Source organism: Daucus carota, chromosome 2 (assembly GCF_001625215.2).
Source record: "Daucus carota subsp. sativus chromosome 2, DH1 v3.0, whole genome shotgun sequence".
Lineage (NCBI taxonomy): Eukaryota > Viridiplantae > Streptophyta > Magnoliopsida > Apiales > Apiaceae > Daucus > Daucus carota.
This window is the reverse complement of record NC_030382.2, coordinates 34,784,458-34,805,738: the sequence shown is the minus strand read 5'-3', so window position 1 is coordinate 34,805,738 and position 21,281 is coordinate 34,784,458. Positions and strand designations below refer to the sequence as shown.

Here is a 21,281-nt window from a genome sequence, read left to right as displayed (position 1 = left end):
GGTTTGTCCTATTTGTCCCATATCGTACAAATATAAAAAATTCACTAATATTGTGTTTGATTGTGTTTGATTGGGATGAATGATTCCGGAAGGAATGGAATGAAAAATGAATTATTTTATAAATGATTTTTAAGAAATTTCATTACTTCCTCCGTTCCATTCCCTACATCATATGCTAGTTATCACACTTTCCATTTGAGATGGAATGCTCCATTCTCTCTCATCCTCAATTTCTTCTCAAATCTCATCATAGCAATTTTCCACTCTTTCAAATTTTTTCAAAACTTTCTTTCTATCTCTATTACTTTTCAAGTATTTTTTATTCATTCCATTCCATCCTCCCCAACCAAACACAACATTAACAAGTTGATAAAAATACATCTATACATTCTAAGATAGAAATAGGTTGCATAATCTTGTAACATTTAACTTATTTTATTATATTGAAAAATCTATGTAAAAGTTTTATGTATAAAAAATAAAGAAAATATCAAAATCAATAGTAAAACTAAAAATGACATGTAATATCTAACAGGTCAAAAAATTAAAGTTTTTGGGACATGTGTCTTGTCTTCTGTCAAAAACGTATGCTACCAAACAGATCCGGTTCCATTTCATTTATAACCACTACATTCGATCATTTTTCAAAAAAAACTTTTTTTTTTTGAGTTTTCAAAACTAACTAATTTAATTGATTGAAAGTTGGGCGACCTAATTATGATGAATGGAGAATAGCAGGGGTCGCCCCATACACGGCCGCCCCCTTTCACAACTGCATTTATCATTTCAATTTGTACCTCAAGTGAACAAGTATTCTTTCTTCTATACTTTACCAAAATATAATGAAATTTTTTTATATAAATTATAGGTAAGATAACATATTTAAATTTATATTAGTGTAATTTATGTTTATGAGATATATTATTGAATTTAGAAATTAAAAAAATCACTTCGCTTTTATCAGGTTAACGAATATTTGATTTTTCACCTATAACATCTTATTGTGTTAGGCAGAATATAATATAATTTTATTTGTGCTAACATATATATTTTATTACATATATAAGCATATAATCAAAAAATTGATAATAATCGATGAAGGTCAATTTTACAGTGAGGTATATCCTCAAAATTTATTATGAGTTTTAAGACTGACGTAGCTAAGAATTGAAGTTAGTCGTATTAAAATTTAATTTTTTTGTAATCGTAAAATATAGTATATAAATTTGTTTTAGTTAAGTAAAATATTAATTTTATACATATATAGTGTTACGACCTAATCGGCTTAGTTACCGATTCAGGGATTAAGTGAAAATCGGGGATTAACCGGAGTGAAAATCGGTTGTATTTAAATATTATTCAATATTTAGTTATTATTATATTTATTATTAATTAACAAATATATATATATATTTACTTTATCACAAGTTCTTCAATTGTTCATAATTAAAATAATATAATATTTTAATTTGAATAAATTATTATATATACTTTAATTAAGAAAAATTTCTAAAGATTAATCATATTTCAAAAATCGAATCGGGCCGGTCACATTGTTGAGAATTAATCGGGAATTAATCAGTCAAATTGGAAATTTTTAGAACAATGATATTTTGACATAAATATGTTTAATATAATAAAAGTTTATAAATCAATATACTTATATAAAGGAGAAGCGAGTGGCGTGTAGGTGGCGCCTCTCACATCGCTCCGTTCTATTTTTCTAATTTTCTGAAATTTTTGGATGAAAAATATCAAAAAATAGAACTATCTTCTTTAGTTTCGGATATATTATAAGCAAGTTTTATCATACCTTTTTTAGTTTCGGATATATTAGAAGCAAGTTTTAGCATCTGATTTTGTTTCATATTATTTATGGAATATATTAGCTTGAAAGTTTTAGTCTGATTTTGTTTCTGTGTAAAGGAAAAGCGAGGGGTGTGTAGGTGGCGCCTCTCACATCGCTCCGTTCTATTTTTTTCAATTTTTTGGAATTTTCGGATGGAAATTATCAAAAATTAAAATTACTTTTTAGTTTCAGATATATTAGAAGCAAGTTTCGGAATCTAATTTTGTTTCCGATTATTTATGGAATATAGTAGCTTGAAAGTTTTAATCTGATTTTGTTTCAGATTATTTAATTATGAGAAAGAGTGGCACACAAGTCTCTCTGCACCTATAAATACCCCAATAAGTTGTAGAGTTTTGAATCATCTAAACACAACCTCCTCTCTCTCGATACCACAACCCTTCCTCTCTGTGGTGATAGTTCTCTTGCTCGATTTATAACTCGGTGGTGTCGTTCTTCTGCAACGATAAGTGAATGCTGTTTATACGGTATTAAAAAAATAAAAGTTGTTGCAAGTAAAAGTAGTTATAGACCGCTATGTGGGAGTCGACAAATCTAAACATAGGAGAAGAATATAGTCTTCACATGATATTGATGGATGATAACAATAAATTAACTATTAGTGATGTATTTTTGTTGGTTATTCTTTTATATTTGTTTTGTTCATCGGACATGTTTGTTGTTGTTAATTTTTATAGGATTTACTTTGTATACAGGAAAATATTATTCATGCATTATCTGTTTGCTCCGTTCAAGCAACTTTTAAGTAAAGGTTGTTTATACGGTATTAAAAAATAAAGGTTGTTACAAGCAAGAGTAGTTATACACCGCTATCCTGCGGATTTAAGTTATATGTTTTTGTGCACAATCAATCCAAAAATATTGGAGGAAGGTGACAATGTAAGAACATGATTACTTTAAAAATAGAAATTTATTCTTATTTTTTTACCATGAATTATAGTCCAAGTTTGCAATTTTATATATTAGTATTGGTATTACATCAAGATTTTATAATATAAAATTTATTTTATCCTACAAATATTAATTTTGAATCATTTATATATTTTTTATAGACAATTATATAATTATTGCATTCTACAAATATTAATATTGAATTATTATTATAATTTTTATAGGCCGCCGCAACGCGCGGTTTCTCAACTAGTAATTATAAATTGAGCTGAATCAATTGACCCGCTCACTATTTAGCTACGCCCCTGAATCCCTGATTATTAATGATAAAAGGTAAAAAATTAAAGAGTTCTATGTGCTTTTCAAAAAAAAAAAAAAAACCTCTATGTATTGCTTGATTAAATTTCTAATCATATTTGTGTACAATACCTTTTATTAAATGTGCTAGCAATAAAGAAATACGCTGAAGATTTTTTTTCTCTAATCTTGAAACTCACAAACAAAGAAGTAAATACCGGTCCGCATAATGGAGGCTAGGTTGCCCTATACACGGACGACCTATATTACCAAAATATATAGCATGGGTCGTCCATGGCAGGGGCGACCCATGCTCTGTCCACAATCTCATTGTATAAAATAAGAAGAAAAATAAAACTTTGCTCAAAAAAGAAGAAAACTAAAATTAAAATATGTGGTCCTAGTGGCATTGAATACGGATTTTGTCCGGATTAAGTAGCGCAATTTGTTTATACAGTACAGTAATTTTTAATTTCGTTTTATTTATTATATTCTGGGCGTAAGACTGTAAGTGCTGCCAAAGCTATTTTCCGAATAAAATATTAGCAAGTTGGAGGTCGTGACACGTTGAAGTGCACGATTGCCTGTAGGCTGTAGCGCACTATATGTTCCACGTCACACGATCAATATTTTATTTTAAATCTCGAATGTGATGCTTCTTGTTCAGGCAACTCTTTCCGAAATTAAATTGATGTATACAATTTATAATAAGATTAAGAATATTATGAGATTGAAATGAGAAATCTGGTGAAGATGGTATGGGCGGAAGAATTTATATATAATATCATGTGTTTGGTTTATATATTCAATTTTTAAAGAGATTAGGTTATTGTTTTATATTAATTAAAAATATTAATAAAATTATTATTATTATTATTATTATTATTATTATTTGCATAATTGATTATCCTTGTATTGAACACTAATATTTAATTACTTAAATAAAAATAAAAAATAAAAATGAAACTGATTCTCACATTTTAATCTCAAACCCACACTCCTTTTGGATATCAAAAACTCATATGTTAGGAGTTTGAGGTATGAGATTTGAAATTATTTTTTTGCAACCAAAGATTAGGTATGAGTTTGAAATGGACAAAACTCATACTCCCTCTGTTTTGAAATATAAGTCGTTTGACTTTTTGACACACATTTCTAAGGCTTTGTTTACTTGGAAGTTGGATGGAATGAAATGAGGGGAGAATGGAATGAAAAATTATATAAAAATTTTATGGAGAAAGAAGAAAGTAAGAGCTAATAGTGACTAAATATGAATGAGTTCAATTTTTTGTGATAAAAATTGTAAGGAAATATGATGTAGAGATGGAATGAGCATTCCTTCCACAACAGGTGGGATAGAACTCTAGTTAAAATAGGAATGAAATGATTGAAGGAATGAAAATTGTATACATTTTCTTTGATCAACACCGTTTTTGAGTACAAAATTCATTCCATTCTCCCCCCATTCCATTCACTTCAAGTGAACACAACCTAAATCCTTTCACCGCATAATTAAAATCATTATTTTTAATTTTTTTTGAATAAATAATATATGATCAATATTATAATTCGGGAAAAAAATAAAAATGAAAATTTTAACTAAGCGATCAAAAGACTCTAAGTCCAACATTGTTCTATCTTATAAATATGTTGTTTGGACAAACTTAAAAAAGTGGCTTCTCGTTTAAATTAAAGAAGTGAAGAAGTGAAAAGTAAATATGTTAATAAATATTTGAAAAAGAAATAGAATTTCTTAAAAATGCTTTTACTTATTTATACGAAAGTGTCAAGAAGAGCATAAGCCAGAAGTAACTTCTGCTTCCTCTAACCAAACAGGCGCATAGTGTCCTAGTCATTCAAGTCGTGATCTTTATATATCAACTCGAACAATATATCTTATAATTTTATCTTATTAATATATTTTATAATTGGAGAAAAAAAGAATTTTTTTTATAGATTTAATCGATATAAGGTATGCCTATTCGATGTCGTAGTATTTTAAGACACAAATGGAACTTATTTATGTAAAATGTGTTAAATTACTCCCTTTATTTTGAAATAGAGGTCGTTTGACTTTTTTGCACGTATTTTTAAATTTTTTGACTGCATGCTTAAAATCATTGTTTTTGAAATTTTTTTTTTTGAATAATAATACTCCCTCTGATTCTTTTTTCTTTTCTCATTAGGTGAATTGCACAGGTTTTAAGACTAACATGATTACTGAGTAACTAGCTTTGACTTGCATGTCTTTACATTAATTAGAGAGCTGCTTGCACAGTTATACTAAATTCATGATCCACCACTATTGGTGTCAACCAATCAGATTACAAGAGTACTTTTGAATGACCAATCAGAAACCAATATTACATATGCAAAGGATCGGGAGATTAATGAGGTGTGTTGGATAATAGTATCCTGGTTTTGTTTTTCTCACATGTGTACAAAGTTGTAAAGGAATATGTTTATAAAATTATTGTGCTTAGTGGCCCAAAATAGAAATGGGAAAAGTTTTTTGAATTACCTTAAAAGGAAAGTAGGAAAAGTATATTTAGGGACGGAGGGAGTATCAATCATATATTTTTATATAAAAAAAGAAAATTTCAAAAATAACCATTTTTAGTCTGCGGTCAAAGGCAGTGTTTTATATCTCAAAACCGAGGGAGTATAGTTTAGGACATTAATTTAGGAAACTCGTCGCCTTGCTCTTAGCCCGAAATATGTGTAGTTTGCTTTTAAACCTAGTTAGAATTGCCATATTGCCGCAGTAAATCCTTGCAGTAAAAGAAACTTTCATTACAGTTTCAGGGCTAACGCAGATGTTTAATATACACTATACAGAGCTCAGAATCTTCGATTTTCCGATGGTCGCAAATTACAGAAAGGTACGTGTCACATTTTCCTTGACAGGTAAGACACGTATTCCCTCCAGTAAATTAAACAAGAGTGTAAGAAGTAAGAGCGTTCACAGTTTTTACAAATGTTCACACTGTGAAGACCCTGGTATTGTAGTAGCAGCAGTAGTATTTGCTACACACTGTATTTCTTACCAGCATTAATATTATAAATTATCCAATAAAAAGTTGACAAATCTGAGCTCTAATGTGAATCCATGGTGTACTACAGTACTAGACAGATGTGATCCAATAATCAAGTGGGTCATTTGCATCAACCAATCAGATTGCACAAAACATACATTGAAAACCAAAATAACTGTATTCTTGCCAGCCTCCCATGCCTCCCCCATACCTTTCCTATTGAAGTTCCAAAAAGTTCCTTTCTTATTTTAGAGAAGAAACTTCATTTTATATACCAGCCTTCCTTCTATAACTTCTAAGAACTTTCTATTAATAAAAACTCACCCCTCTTGGAAGGCTAGAAACATCCTTATCTTCTTATAAGTTAAGCACACTCAACTTAAAACATTCACCTTTTGAGGTTAATACTAGAATAGCCATAACCATCTTCTTGATTTTGATAGTAAGTTTCTCTCATTAAAGTCTTGATGTTTATGTTTAAGGTTTTTTGTTATTTATGTTACTAAAGTTTGGATCTTTTGTATTGTGTGTGTCCAGGTCTGAGTTAAGTTTATGAAGTTTGATTTAAAGTTTGTGTTTTTTGTAATCTTCTTGATCATGAATGATTCAGACCCAGTTAAGAAAGATTGTGAAGGATCCAGCTCATCAGGGGGGGATCAGGGTGGGATGATGAGGCTGCCAGTGCCAATGGAGGGTCTGAATGAGATAGGGCCTCCCCCTTTTCTCAATAAGACTTTTGATATGGTGGATGATCCAGCCACTGCTCAAATCGTTTCTTGGAGTAGAGGGGGTCTCAGCTTTTCTGTTTGGGACCCTCATGTTTTCTCCACCAAACTTCTACCAAGATACTTTAAGCACAGTAACTTCTCAAGCTTTGTCAGGCAGCTCAATACTTATGTGAGTATTCTTGATTCTTGCTTCAATCTTGATACTCTTTGGTGTATCTATATGTTTAGTTGTTTTGTCTTTGGTTGTGGAGTTCATCTAGGCTTTTGTCAATTGGGTGATTTTAATCTGTTTTTTTCAATCAGAATTCTTATTCCTTTGGTGATGTATCTTACTTGAGCTATTGATATGGCTTGCTAAGATCTATTGAATCAGAATCCTTGTTATAAATAAATTGAAGTTTTCGGAAAAAGTTATCACCAAATCCCCAATGCAAACAGTGCTCTGAATTTTTTAAAGAGTCTTAGGAACTCCACATCATTCCGTGATATCGGATTTAGTAATAATTCAATTCTTTTCATAATTGAAGCTTGTAGGCTGTTGATGTTGAAAGATGCTGCTACTATTCTCCTCAAATGAAGTATACAGCTGCTGCCAAGACAAATTTATGACTAATAATTTTTTGTTAGGAAATGATCTTCACAAGAGAAGATAAAGTGGTCACTGTAACAATCTGCATCGAAACCACAAGGCAATGATCTATTTTGGCATATGGTTTTTAATTATATTGAATTCACTCATTTCATATACTCTGAGTATAATATGCACATCACACATCTAATGGATATCTGTTGATTACTGTGACTGTATAATCTCTTCGTGTTTATGTGTTTTATTTTCCCCCAAAGGCTATGTCGACAAGAAGTTCAAGCATAATTTCTTGATACCTATTTAGTTCAAGATCTTAATTTGTCCAAGTTGAAGCCATCTCACAACGGAATGCTAGAAGCTTGATTTAGAAGATTTAAGCTTTCTGACAGAAAAACAAGAAATTATTTTATCTAATCACAAACTGCTGTTGACCTTTAAAAATGGATCCTAACTAATGCAGGGTTTTAGAAAGATTGATCCAGATTTGTGGGAGTTTGCGAATGAAGCATTTATAAGGGGTCAGAGGCATCTTTTGAGGAATATTAGGAGACGAAAGGCTCCTTCCCAGACTCCGCCCCCACAACAACAAATGCTTGAACCTTGTGTTGAGATTGGACAATTTGGAATAGATGGGGAAGTCGAAACTCTGAAACGTGACAAGCAGGTTCTTCTGATGGAAGCTGCAAAACTTAGACACCAGCAGCAGATTACCAGAGCTTACCTTTCATCCTTGGAGCAGAGGATTCAAGGGACGGAGAAGAAACAGCAACATATGATGACTTTCCTAGCAAGGGCCATACAAAATCCTGAGTTTATTAACCATTTAGTCCAGCAAAAGGAGAAAAGAAAGAAACTTGACGGTGTCGTCACTAAAAAAAGGCAGCGTGCAATTGATCAAGGCCATAATGGTTATGAACTGGGAGAATCGAGCCAAAGGGCTCAAGGAGTACTAAAGCCTATCAAAACGGAGCCTCCAGAATTCGGAGATTTTTATGGGACTCAAGTGTCTGAGCTAGACGTACTTGCATTAGAAATTCAAGGATTTGGTAGAGCATGGAGTGAGAAAGAGGAAGAACATGAGGTGTTTGACAAATCTGAGTATGAAGATGGTGTACTTGACGAGGAATTTTGGGAAGAGCTATTAAATGATAGATATGATGATGAATTAGGTTCAAGTGGAAACGAAGAGGATGAAGGGGAAGATATCAGTGTGCTGGCTCATAGGATGGGTTTTCTAGGTTCAGGCCCAAAGTAGGAAGCTGGAATTTTTCACCAATTCCGTCTTGTCCTTTGTTCATTGTCTCAATAACAATCTCACTCGTATCTGATCTTCTTTGTTGTCTCTGTCTTATCCTCTCCATTAGGTCCTCTGCATAAAAGATGAAGATGCGAATTCTTCTCTGAATCTCTTGATTCCTTGTGTTCCAGATGCATTCTGAGTGCTGGTTCGTCACTTCATCAGTCACCACTTCACGGTTATTGCTATTTCCTTTTGTTGCGTGCCTTAGGATTTTACTTAGTGTTGATCCAGTCAGAGTTATATTGAAATCCTGACAATGACACGAGACAGATCACAAAGGCTTTCCTTCTCAGAGAGTATCTTGGTGTTTCTAACTCTGTTGCTAGTCACTCTATTTCAATATAGTCTTCCCTGTTAGTTGTGCACTGTTTCTCTCGTTCATATGGCTAGATGTCCTAGAACTTGCTAGTTCGTCACTTCATTAGTCATCGTTTTATGGTAATATATATCCTCTTTCCTGTACTCTAAGATTTGTTGATGGAATTAGAGTTACACTGGATCCTGACATTGACACAAGACGGAGCACAAAGACTTTCCTCCTCGGAAAATATCTCCTTGTTGGTGTTTTTAACTCTGTTCTTGTTGTTCACCATTTAGTCCAGTGTGGTTCTTTAAATTTCTCTTGGCAAGAGATGGTCCGGGAAAAAGAGGCCGTTGAGTAGAAGCATTTACATCAAGTGTAGACTCTTCACAGGTATAGCATCTGATGAACATTTTGGATATACAATTTGATTCCAGGATATGTCAAAAATGTATATGGTCAGAAATTGTTCTGTATAGGTGCACTTTCCACAGGATAGTGAATGCTGTAACACTTATGTAGACTGGTTTCAACTTGTGCTATTTTGATATTCATGACCTTCAGCTGTTTTTATGGGGTTTGACTTATGTGCAAATGCAGAAATCTGCTTAGCATTTTCTGTCAACTGCACTACTACTATTAAAGACGATATACTAATGAATAAGTACTAATAAATTAATTAATCTAGGAGTAGTGATTGGTGATGATCAATAAAAAGTAAATTTAAAAGAGGCCTGCACATTTCAAGAATTAGGATGGTATTTGACTTATTATAAGGGTATTGGTTTACCGCATGGCCTATTATTTCTGAGCCGTTGGATAAATATTCAGCAGACAGTTGGATGATTAATTTACTCAGTTCTGATTTTGGTTCTAACCAATGATTGCAAAATGAAAAATCTAACACTTAACTAAAAAAGACGAAGCTTGACAGTATCTAAGCTATTTCCCATGGCAAGATTCCAATAATGATGTCTGATACTACCAATGTAGTGCCCCAACATCAGTTTTGAACTCCATTGGTCTCTCCGATCAACCAACATAGATTCATAGTACCAACAAATTATTAAAAGTGTTGTATATATGATGAATGTGTCCGCAATCCTTCATTAATATTTTTTTCAATTTTTAAGAGTAATATAGTCGAAAAAATTGGTAAAAACAAACATTTAGGGACAATTTTCAGAGGTAAGTCCAAAAAAATCTACCTCAATACAGACTCTTCACTCAGCATTTGTGTCATATCTATGACAAAACGCATTGAGAACTGAGGAGCCTTAAAAATGTTACCAAGGCAAGGGAAAATTATCTGGCACTTGATTTTTGTTACTCTTTAAAGGCTAAACACAAAATGTACTTGTGCTTATTTTAACTTTGACATCAAACTATAATTACTGATTAAACTTCCTTAAGAAATGTGTTTCGTTTTAGAGATGTTATAATTCTTAATTATAATTTTCAAATAATCATTGATCAGAACTTGAAAAAAATAGGAACATGAGTTCATATTGAATAATTTATCTCAGTATTAATTTTGATTTACAAAAATATGTTTTTTTTCCGAATAATGGGCATTTCACAAGAACTTACTATAATTAGTCTAGTTAAAAGAAAAAAATCAACCGCAGCTATTACTAAGTGATCGGCTCTCCTAAAACCTGGTGTTGGGAGGAGGGCTTACCAGAATCATATTCGTTGAACCTGATTCTCCGGCAAGCCTAGGCTCTGATACCATATTAAGTGACTAACTCTCCTAAAATCTCAAAGTGTTAGGAGGAAGGCTTATCAGGATCATATTTTAACAGCTATATGTTTTCTAACCTCAAAATCATCATTCTAGCAATCAGCTTGCAAGCAAGGCCAGTTTGGTATCTCTTGCTTGCACTATATATAAGCATGCCTTTTCATACCTTCTTATTCCATATTCACCAGATTCGGAAAAAATTAAAATGAGTCACCTCCCGTTGAACCTGGCTCCGAGTGATGCAAGCCCGGGATGGATGAACAAAGGTGACAATGCATGGCAACTCACAGCAGCAACCCTGGTGGGAATCCAGAGTGTTCCAGGCCTAGTCATTTTGTACGGCAGCATTGTCAAGAAGAAATGGGCTGTCAACTCTGCCTTCATGGCCCTTTACGCCTTCGCGGCTGTGCTGGTTTGTTGGGTTGGCTGGGGATATCAGCTCTCATTCGGGACCAAACAATTGGTTCCGTTTCTGGGAATGCCTAATGTGGCACTCAATGCCAAGTATTTGACGGGGCCAGCGTTTACGGGGATGCTCCCGAACGCTACCATGGTGTTTTTTCAGTTTGTTTTCGCGGCAATAACGTTGATTTTGATAGCCGGGGCGTTACTTGGAAGGATGAATTTTGTGGCCTGGATGATTTTCGTGCCACTTTGGATGACGTTTTCGTACACAGTTGGGGCGTATAGTATTTGGTCCCTTGGAGGCTGGTTGTCGACCAGGGGGATTATTGATTATTCGGGTGGCTATGTTATTCATCTTTCTTCCGGGGTAGCTGGTTTCACCGCAGCTTATTGGGTAACGTTTAATAATACTCCCTCCGTCCCAGTTTTCTAATCCCGTTTTTTTGTTTCCTTGTCACAAAAACGTTGTCCATGATAAATTACATGTTAAATTCGGTAACATATAGTTTATTTATTATGATTAAATAAATAGTGCAGGGGAGTAGTGCTACGTACCCCAAATTTTGTTTCAAAAGACGTGGCAGACAGATGACTAATTTTAATTGGGTGGTTGATGTGTATACAGTAATCCTATTTATTATTGGTGTGAGTTGAATAAATCATACATTACCAACTAAATTTGAGAAAACATTTTGGATCAAGTACCTAGCATTTCCGAGTTTTTACAAGAAAAACAGGACGGAGGGAGTAATAACTTGTAACAGTTGTTGAAGCAATTCGAATGATTCATTTAGATTTTTGTGTAGAGTTTACGAAGGTGAGGATTGTTTGTGGTGTTTAGGTCGGGCCAAGAGCAACCAAGGACAGAGAGAGATTTCCTCCCAACAACATACTACTGATGCTGGCAGGAGCAGGTTTGCTCTGGATGGGGTGGAGCGGATTCAACGGTGGAGATCCTTATGCTGCCAGCACTGACGCGTCTCTAGCCGTCCTTAACACACACGTCTGCGCTGCCACCAGCTTGCTCACATGGCTCATGCTGGACATTCTGTTCTTCAAAAAGCCTTCGGTGATTGGCGCCACACAAGGCATGATTACTGGCTTAGTTTGTATTACTCCAGCTGCAGGTACAGCTATCTGTATACCACTGCACTAATTTTAATGGCTAGGCTTAAATTTCTGTGTTTTTTCAAAAATACACGAGTTGTAATTTTTTTTCTTCTAAATTACTGTGCAATCTTATATGCGACCTCAATTGCAACTGTTGCAACCTCGTATGCAATTTTGAACATTATTTTGATTATTTTTTTCGAAAATATTGATATTTTTGTGAATTTCCCTAAATTTTTCTTGAAACCTATTCTACGAGTGGAGGTACTCGATAATGTTTGGTTTGGTTTGGTTGACTTGATGCTACAAAAATTTCAGGAGTGGTACAAGGTTGGGCAGCAATTACAATGGGACTACTATCCGGAAGCATTCCCTGGTACACAATGATGGTCCTTCACAAAAAAATATCGTTCTTAACAAAAGTAGACGACACAATGGCAGTGTTCCACACCCATGCTGTTGCCGGGAGCTTAGGTGGCCTCCTTGCAGGATTTTTCGCGGATCCAACGCTTAATAGAATGTTCTACAACATCGATCCACTGAAGTCGGATTCGTGGAAGAAGTACATTGGACTTGCCTATGGTATTCAGAATGGAAGGAGCTCTGCAGGGTTTAGGCAAATGGGGGTTCAGCTGTTGGGAATAGTATTTGTGGTTTGCCTGAACCTTGTTGTTACTAGCATAATTTGTTTGTTGATTGGGCTTGTGGTTCCGCTGAGGCTGAGTGATCAGGAATTAGAATATGGAGATGAAGCCATACATGGAGAAGAGGCCTATGCAGTTTGGGGTGATGGGGAAAAGTTTGAGAAATCAAGGCAGGTTGCTCAGGAGGAGATTAATACAAAAAGGAGGGCCAAAGTTTGAATTTGGTCTGGGCTGTGGATGGGCCCAGGAATCCTAAACTATAAACATGAGCAGTTCATGACCATTAGGCTTTAAGATAGAAACATAGTGATAATTATGGATGTAATATGGTGTTAGAAAAGACTGCCAGATTTAAGGAATAAAATGAAATGAAATAGAATCCTGTTACAGTGATCACGTGATAGGAAGGGGCAGGATCTAACAAAAAGACATGGAAATGTAGTGAAAATGCTAATGGCACGTGAAATGATCCTTGTCGATTTGGATGTGAAAAATATGTGAGAAGTTCAAATTAATGAATGAGCATTCAGGTTGGTGATAAATACAGTTGCCACTTACAAATACTTACAAGCTCGTACCTGTGATTGCACTTGAACAGCATGAGTCTATATATTTGATGATGCAGTGAAGGTATGGAGTAGAATTGAATACTAACATTAAGGAATGAATGTGTGCAGCAGAAAGAAACAAGCAGGGAGAGTCGGTTCATGTTGGAAATCATCATTCATTCATGTAGCGTAACCACTACATTGGAACTTGTACATTTTTGGACCACCACCACTAGTCCACTGCTCTCTCCGTCTCAATTTTTAAGTCTTTTTTAAAAAAATTATTTGTTCCAAAATACTTTTATCTAACCCTTTTCAAAATAATGTTTTAGTAAATGGTTTTTCTTGAAATGCTCTTAAAACACAATTCCAATATTTGACTAGTACACTTATACTCATAATACATTTTAATTGGATTAATAGGCAAAAATATCACTGAACTCGTGCCCAACTTACAGTTGGGTTACTGAACTCAAAAAGTTTGCAAACGGATCACAGAACTAGATTTAACTTGCAGTCAACTCACTGAACTAATAAAAATTTGCATTTAGGTCACTGCATCGTTAAGTATCAGTTGACTTTAACGGACTCCGTCAAGAAAAATAAAAAACTTTGAAAAAAATATAAAAATTGATTTTTTTTAAAAAAAATCTGAAAATTATGAAAAAACTTTAAAATTTCAAAAGTTTTGAAAATTGGATAAAATTCTGAAATTTTTTAGTTGAAAAATTTAGGTATATTTTTTGAATTCCAGATTTTTTTGATTGTTTTCAAAAAAAATTAGATTTTTTTCCAATTTTTTCATATTTTTAAAAATTCCATATTTTTTATAGCTTTTTCAAATTTCCAATTTTTTTAAGTTTTCAGTTTTTTTTTTAAATATCGAATTTATTATTATTTTTTTCAGAGTTTTTTTTATTTTTTTTGATTTTTTTAACGGATTCCGTTAAAGTCAACTGATACTTTAACGGCACAGGGACCTAAATGCAATTTTTTATTGGTTCAGTGAGTTGACTGCAAGTTAAATCTAACTCTGTGATTCGTTTGCAAACTTTTTGAGTTCAGTGACCCAACTGCAAGTTGGTCATGAGTTCAGTGATTTTTTTGCCTATTAACCTCATCTTAATCTGGTGCATCTCTCAAGGATTGACAAGAAAATTAAATATCCAACTAACATTTTTTTAAGATGCGTAATTTTTTTAAAAGAGACGGAGGGGTATCCCTGTACTCAGGGGTGAGCGTGGTTCAGTTCAGCTCGATTTTAGGCCGGAACCGCAACCATAACCCGGTTTTTAAAATTATTCAATATTAACAATGCATGCTACACCTAGTGTAATAATATGAAGATGTAACTGGATTAATTTTCATGTATAATAAAATACTTGTAACATCATTCTCATAAAACCAAACTTGAATAAGTGGAACAGAACAACAATGCATAACTGCAGCACTCAAAAATTGACTAACTTTCACTCAGCAATATATATATTATTGATTTTTTGAGATCATTCTGCTACTAATCTTAATAAATTTACATTCTATTAAATACCTAAAAAACTTTAGTATATTCGAACAAATTTATATATGTGTGTGTAAAATATTTTTATATTTAATATACGATTCGGTTCGGTTAATTATGGTTCGGTTATATTCCAAAACCGAAACCGAACCACATAAACGGTTCGGGTTTTCAGTTTTTCAGTTTTAATTTTGGTTCAATCATATATGGTTCGGTTAACTTCGGGTTTCATCAGTTTTGGCTCGATTTTGGTTACATTTCGGTTTTTTGCTCACCCCTAACTACTACTGCACTTTATACTTATCATATGCGAGTCACTAGTTGGATCACGTCAGTGGCTCCGTATACAAGGCTAGGGGTGGCAATATCAGACACGACCCGAAACCGGACACGAACCCGACCCAACCCGAAACCCGATTTACTGAGACAGAAACCCGAAAGTGACCCGAAAATCACCCGACAGACCCGAAATGGACCCGAAATGACCCGAAACTAGAATTTCATTTGTAATAACTTCAATTTTTGGTTTTATTCAATTTTAAGTGATTTTAGGTTGACCCGAAATCGACCCGATTGCTGACACGAACACGACCCGTTACCCGAAATTGCCACCCCTATACAAGGCTGTTGGTAAATAAAATTCAACTGTATATGAAAAAGTGAAGATAGGCTTGCGAGAGGCGTGTGGGTAGGGTTAAAAATGGTGTGGGTTTGGGTGGAGATTTCATTTTCCAGCCTCGTCCTATATATATTTTTTTAGCTCCGTCTCCGCCCCATTCTTCGGAGGGATTTATTTTTAACCCCATCCCCGCCCCACCAGGAATTTAATATAATTTCGTGCCGTCCCGTTGCTATAATATTACACTTTAAATAATTACTTTAAAATTTTAGTAATTTTTTTTTAGAATTTAATAAAAAAATACAAGATATGTATATTAAAAGCAAAAAACTAAATTTAATAGAAATCAAAGAGACATGTACATTGTAAAATTATAGTTTTGTGTACTATAAAATAATAATATTAAATATAATAAATATAATAAATATATTATATTAAATATAATTATTCATATCAAATATATACGGGGCAGGGCGGGGAATCCCCGTGGAGCTTCAACAAATACCATACTTGTCCCATATTTTGGCGAGGCGGAAAATCATTCTCCGCCACCATCCCATTCCCCACATTAGCGGGGCGGATCTGCCTCATACCGTACTGGTCGGGTGCAGGTTCCCCATTTTTAACCGTACGTGTGGTTAGGGCTGTAAAATGATCCGGGTGATCCCGGGTACCCCTCTGCTCAAGTACCGGATCATATTATTTTTAGGTTGTCCAGATTTGGGTCCGGGATCGTTTTATTCGGGTATAAACCGATCCCGGGTATTTGAGATTCGGATCCGAACCGGATATGATCCAGTATCGTTTTTCTATTTTTTAACCGGGTAGTTTATGATCCATCGAATATGAGCCGGATATGATCCACTAACATCAAATATCATTATTATTTCAGTTGTTCAAATAATTATCATTTAGTCTAAGTAAACATAATATTATAAAGTATAATAATTTTGAATTAAAACTTATAGTTATGTGTTGGTATATGTCATTTATTAAATATATATGAAGATAATAGGCATTATCACATTAAATAAATCATATTTTATGAAGATATAAACTTAAATAAGATAGTACAATTTTATAAAATGATGACTATTTACTTGCAAATATGATGGTGTTAAAATATAATAGGTATATGAGTTTGAATCGAATATGAACCGTGGATCATATTCGGTTATTCGGGTAGGATCATATTATGAAAAATTATATGAGACCGAATCTGAGCGGGTATATGTGTGCTCGTATCCGGGATCATATATTATACGGGCCTAATTTTTCCGCCAGATTTGGATCGTTTTCAAAACAGATATGAGACATGTATCATATTTTCGAGCCGAATATGAGCCGAGACACCGGATAGTCCATATCGATTTACAGCCCTACGTGTGGTCGATCTATAAGAATAAAAAGACACAAGATGGTGGAACTAAATTATATGAATAAAAATTTGGTACCGCTTTGTGTACATTTTCAGCTAGGGAACATGATTTGTTCTCGAGTTATTGATACCCGATTTCGTTTCGATTTCGATAAATGTAATGGGAAACCGAAAAAGATTTTAATCTGTACTTGGATTTTGTTTAGTTTTAGGACGCTCGAGTGATCGAGGAGTCGAAAATCAAGATATATCAATCTAGTAAGATCCATGACTTCGAAAACACATTCTTGGTGTGATTCAAATAAATCTATGGTCCGAGTTTAATACTGGACTCGACCCAACTATCAAACTGACATTAACGGCATATAATAAAAATGACCACTATCAACTTCTTCACTGGTATTTCACGAGTCCGGATCCTCTGTCCCCTCTTTGTGTCTCCCTCTGTGTCCCCTCATTCTTATTGGTCAGTTGTTTACTTGTCACGTGATCTATCATCCTTATTTATTCTTTCTTGCATGTTTCTCATCAGAATTTAATTAACCTTTTCAAATTTATAAAACTATATCTTAATTATTTAAATATCTTTTTCTATATAATACTTAATTAACTAAAAATATTGTTTACATAGACATAAATATAATATTATATAGTAACTTTAATTTTATGTTTTCTATATGAAATAATTAATTAAAATGTTGAAAAGTTCAATATTATTAAATTTAAAGGCAAAAAAATACTTTACTTACGTATATCTTAATTATTTAAATACCTTTTTCATATAGTACGTAATCAACTAAAAATATTTTTTACATGGTATAAATATAATATTATATAGTAAATTTATTTTTATGTATTCTATATTAAATAAGTAATTAAAATTTTGAAAACTTTAATATTATTAAATTTAAAACAAAAAAAACACTTTATTAATGACTTAAATTATATTTAATAATTGAGATTTTTTTATATAGTATTAATCTACTAAAATTAAATTTTATATAATGAATTTTTTTTAGTAAAGCAAATATATTGGTGGTATATGAAGGAAATTCATGGGTACATTTTTTGATAAAACAAACGGTAAATCATAGAGTTAATATTTAATGCAACAAAAAAGCATGACTGGGAATTTATAAATTGAAGGTGTACACCGAGAAGAAACAGATTAAGCCTGCAACTAAAAAAAGATTTTATATCAGAGTTCACTCCACAAATAATACTTATTGGATTCTAAAATCCACCAAAACCAGCTCCTGCCCAGCCTGACTGTCCATTATCCTTGGGTACTGCTTGAACTCTTCCATGTCCTTGGAGTATATTTTCTCGTCCTTCCTTCATCAATATGTGTTGCTGATTCTGACTATTTACCACTGTAGTAGCCCCTGCATTTCCTGGACTAGCATTGGCAAGCAATTCCACAAATGTCTGCCTTGAAGTTTGATTTGGCATTGTACTGAGAATTGCTGGTTGAAAAATATTCTGGCTAGGAAAAGTATTATAGGATGACGGCACAGAACCAAAAGATTGAATACTTGAGTTTAGCATCAGTGCCTGCAGTTTAGTGACAAAATTAATTAATATTTCATCAAAAATATGTAGCCTAGTCAGATATAAATTTACAAACCTCAGAGACAAATGACAGATCATATTCACTATTATGTTTCTATGTCTTATTGTACGGCGTATACCAACTATGAACTAACTGGTATTTGTGAGTGGACTACATCACTTCTGGAAGACAGGAAGTGATGCTGCAGGGGACTGTTGACAAGCTTTGTCCCGGCTTAGTTGGAGAATTTAGTCATACTGCATTCATTTCCAGAATAAAGTAAAGATAAATAAATTCAGGTCAGGATTCTAGCTTCACCCATTACCCACAACAGCAATTTGATATGTTTCTTCTGTTTCAGCAGCTCTTTCGGCCAACCTATTAAATACATATGACAACTCCTTATAACGCCTTCTCGTTGCAATCTTTGGATCATCATCTGTGGAGAGATATTGAGGAATACTTGTAGAAGCAACTTTAGCATTTTTCGTCCATCTTTTTTTGATATAACCATCAGGCACTCTTTTGATATTCTTCAAGAAAAATATCTTTAGAGAATGTGCACATAAGATCCCGACAAATTCAAATTTTTTACAACTACAGGTTACCGAACAATCATTTGAATCAAATTTCACAATATGTGAATAAGGTTTTTCAGAAGTAACCTTGTATTCCGTAATTGTCTGAACCTCCTGAAGAATTTCTATATTGCAATTCCATGTCTTCCAAACTTCTTCATGAAATATTTTGAATACTTCGAGAGTATAAACACTAGCAGCATGTTTCAAAATTTCAGCAGGATATGGTAAAGCAGGCATGCTAATACTAGATTTAGTATCTGCTTTAGACTCATCATAGCGTCGATCATCAAGTAAATTCTGAAAATGCTGGAAAAATTGTAACAAGTCATGTTTATAACTAATATATTGTTTTACCTTACTAGTCATACTTTCACTGCGCTGTGTAGTACTCATATCAGCTGAAAATGTTTCACGCCCATAAACTAATGCCCATTTCTCCTTATTTTCATATAACTTCTTCAGCCATTCATTATCTTTCAGATTATACTTTTCAAGCATATCATCCCAAGCACGAATGAATTCAGAGACCTCATCGTGATCATAAACACAGCTGCTGAACTCTTTAGCAAAACTCTTAAATTTGTCAAAAATACCACTAAGATGTTTGGCTGCATTTTGATACATATGCCAAACACAAAGTCGATGCTTAGTTTCAGGCCATTGTGTTGACAATGCCTTATCCATAGCTGCGTCTTGATCTGTAAGAATAGTATTTGGCTTCCTTCCCGACATTGTTCGAGAAAATGTATCAAATAGCCATTCAAAAGTTTCTATGGTTTCATCATATAACAAAGCGCCACCAAATATGATACTTTGTTTATGATGGTTAACTCCAACAAAAAGAGCAAGTGGACGACCTTCTTTATGTTTTCGATATGTTGTATCGAAACACACAACATCACCAAAGCGGTCATAATCTACCTTCATCCTTGCATCGGCCCAAAATATATTTGTAATTAAATCTTCAACATCCACTTGTATTGCATATGTAAAATTTGGATCTTCTGCTTGCTTTTTTTGTAGGTACTCCAACACTCCCCCAGTGTCACCAAACTTCATTTGGATGGTACGCTTTGTACGTAGATAATTTTTATAATCATCACGAATGAAACCAACATTCTCACGTCCACCAGCTTGTCGTGCTAATAAATCCATGCTTGCTTTAGGTGTTATACCAGAACTCTGTGCCATATCAATTTGAAACCTTTGGATATCATTTAAACTTCTGTGCGACCTCAAAAAGTGACTTTTAGATGGGCTTACAAGATCATGAGAATGCTCAGATATGAATTTATAAATTCTGTATTTTCCATTTGATCGAGAAGAGACACTCAATTTTGCCTTGCAACCAAATCTAGTTTCTGGACGATGTTGTTTTACAACGTCATCTCGTTTATCACTTGCACGTTGTCCTTCACAAGCACATACAAATACTCTGTCTAAAATTTCTCCCGAACGGCCCTTATGCATTTTACTCCTCCGTATACCAAATCCAGCCTTTTCAGCATATGCTTTGTAAAACATATAAGCAGCTTCTTCTGTTTCAAACTCAAGCCCTACCTTCGGTACCATACTTTCATCGATTTCATTAGTCTTTGTTGGAGTAATAGGTATTCCAATGTCTTCCAAAGAATAATCATCAAAATTCAAGTGGCGTGATGTTTGAGAAACAGTATTCATACTGTAGTATTAGGGTTCTTGATAGTTCCGATTTAACTAATTGAATCGAGTTTGTTATGCAAAGTAAAACCCTCTTGATATACCAGAGTTTGAGATATACCCACGATCTGTAAGTAGTTTATTTGTTTCCTGCAATAATATTTAAAATATATCTTAATTAAAACTAATAAAATTTTGAAGGGGAGAGATCATGTGAAAAGTAAAAAAACTGACCAATAAGAAAGAGGGGACACAGAGGGAGACACAAAGAGGAGACAGAGGATCCAGACTCGTATTTCACTAGTGAAAAATGGCACATGGCAAACTGAGGAAGTAGATGCAGATGCGTACTATATATACTCCCTCCGTCCCAATGAATTGTATATAGTTTTTTTTTGGGACATCCCACCAATTGTATACATTCCAAAAGTAGTAAATTTTTATAATATAAAATATCATTACACCAACTACATTCTTCCATTATCTCCATTCTATAATAACATATACACTA

The 21,281-nt window shown here is 33.6% G+C and overlaps 3 protein-coding genes across 4 annotated transcripts; 2 read left to right on the top strand and 1 right to left on the bottom strand.

The window, feature by feature from the left end:
* Window positions 1-6,272: 6,272 nt before the first annotated feature.
* Window positions 6,273-9,580, top strand: LOC108205720 (heat stress transcription factor A-2c). 2 transcript variants are annotated; one of them, XM_064087237.1, is made up of 3 exons: window positions 6,273-6,535; window positions 6,631-6,990; window positions 7,871-9,580. In XM_064087237.1, the coding sequence occupies exons 2-3, from the start codon at window positions 6,646-6,648 to the stop codon at window positions 8,663-8,665; spliced, it is 1,140 nt and encodes a 379-aa protein (XP_063943307.1). In that variant the 5' UTR covers window positions 6,273-6,535; window positions 6,631-6,645; the 3' UTR covers window positions 8,666-9,580. The 2 variants fall into 2 exon arrangements, with proteins under 2 accessions (XP_063943307.1, XP_063943308.1); XM_064087238.1 differs by having other exon boundaries at window positions 6,274-6,535; window positions 6,704-6,990.
* A 1,363-nt stretch (window positions 9,581-10,943) lies between these two features.
* LOC108207430 (ammonium transporter 2 member 5) lies at window positions 10,944-13,433 on the top strand. Its single transcript, XM_017377878.2, has 3 exons — window positions 10,944-11,554; window positions 12,002-12,287; window positions 12,589-13,433. The coding sequence occupies exons 1-3, from the start codon at window positions 10,961-10,963 to the stop codon at window positions 13,131-13,133; spliced, it is 1,425 nt and encodes a 474-aa protein (XP_017233367.1). The 5' UTR covers window positions 10,944-10,960; the 3' UTR covers window positions 13,134-13,433.
* A 5,411-nt stretch (window positions 13,434-18,844) lies between these two features.
* On the bottom strand, window positions 18,845-20,791 carry LOC108207429 (protein FAR1-RELATED SEQUENCE 5-like). Its single transcript, XM_017377877.1, has one exon. It carries the CDS (start codon window positions 20,789-20,791, stop codon window positions 18,845-18,847), a length of 1,947 nt encoding a protein of 648 aa, XP_017233366.1.
* Between the last annotated feature and the right edge of the window lie 490 nt (window positions 20,792-21,281).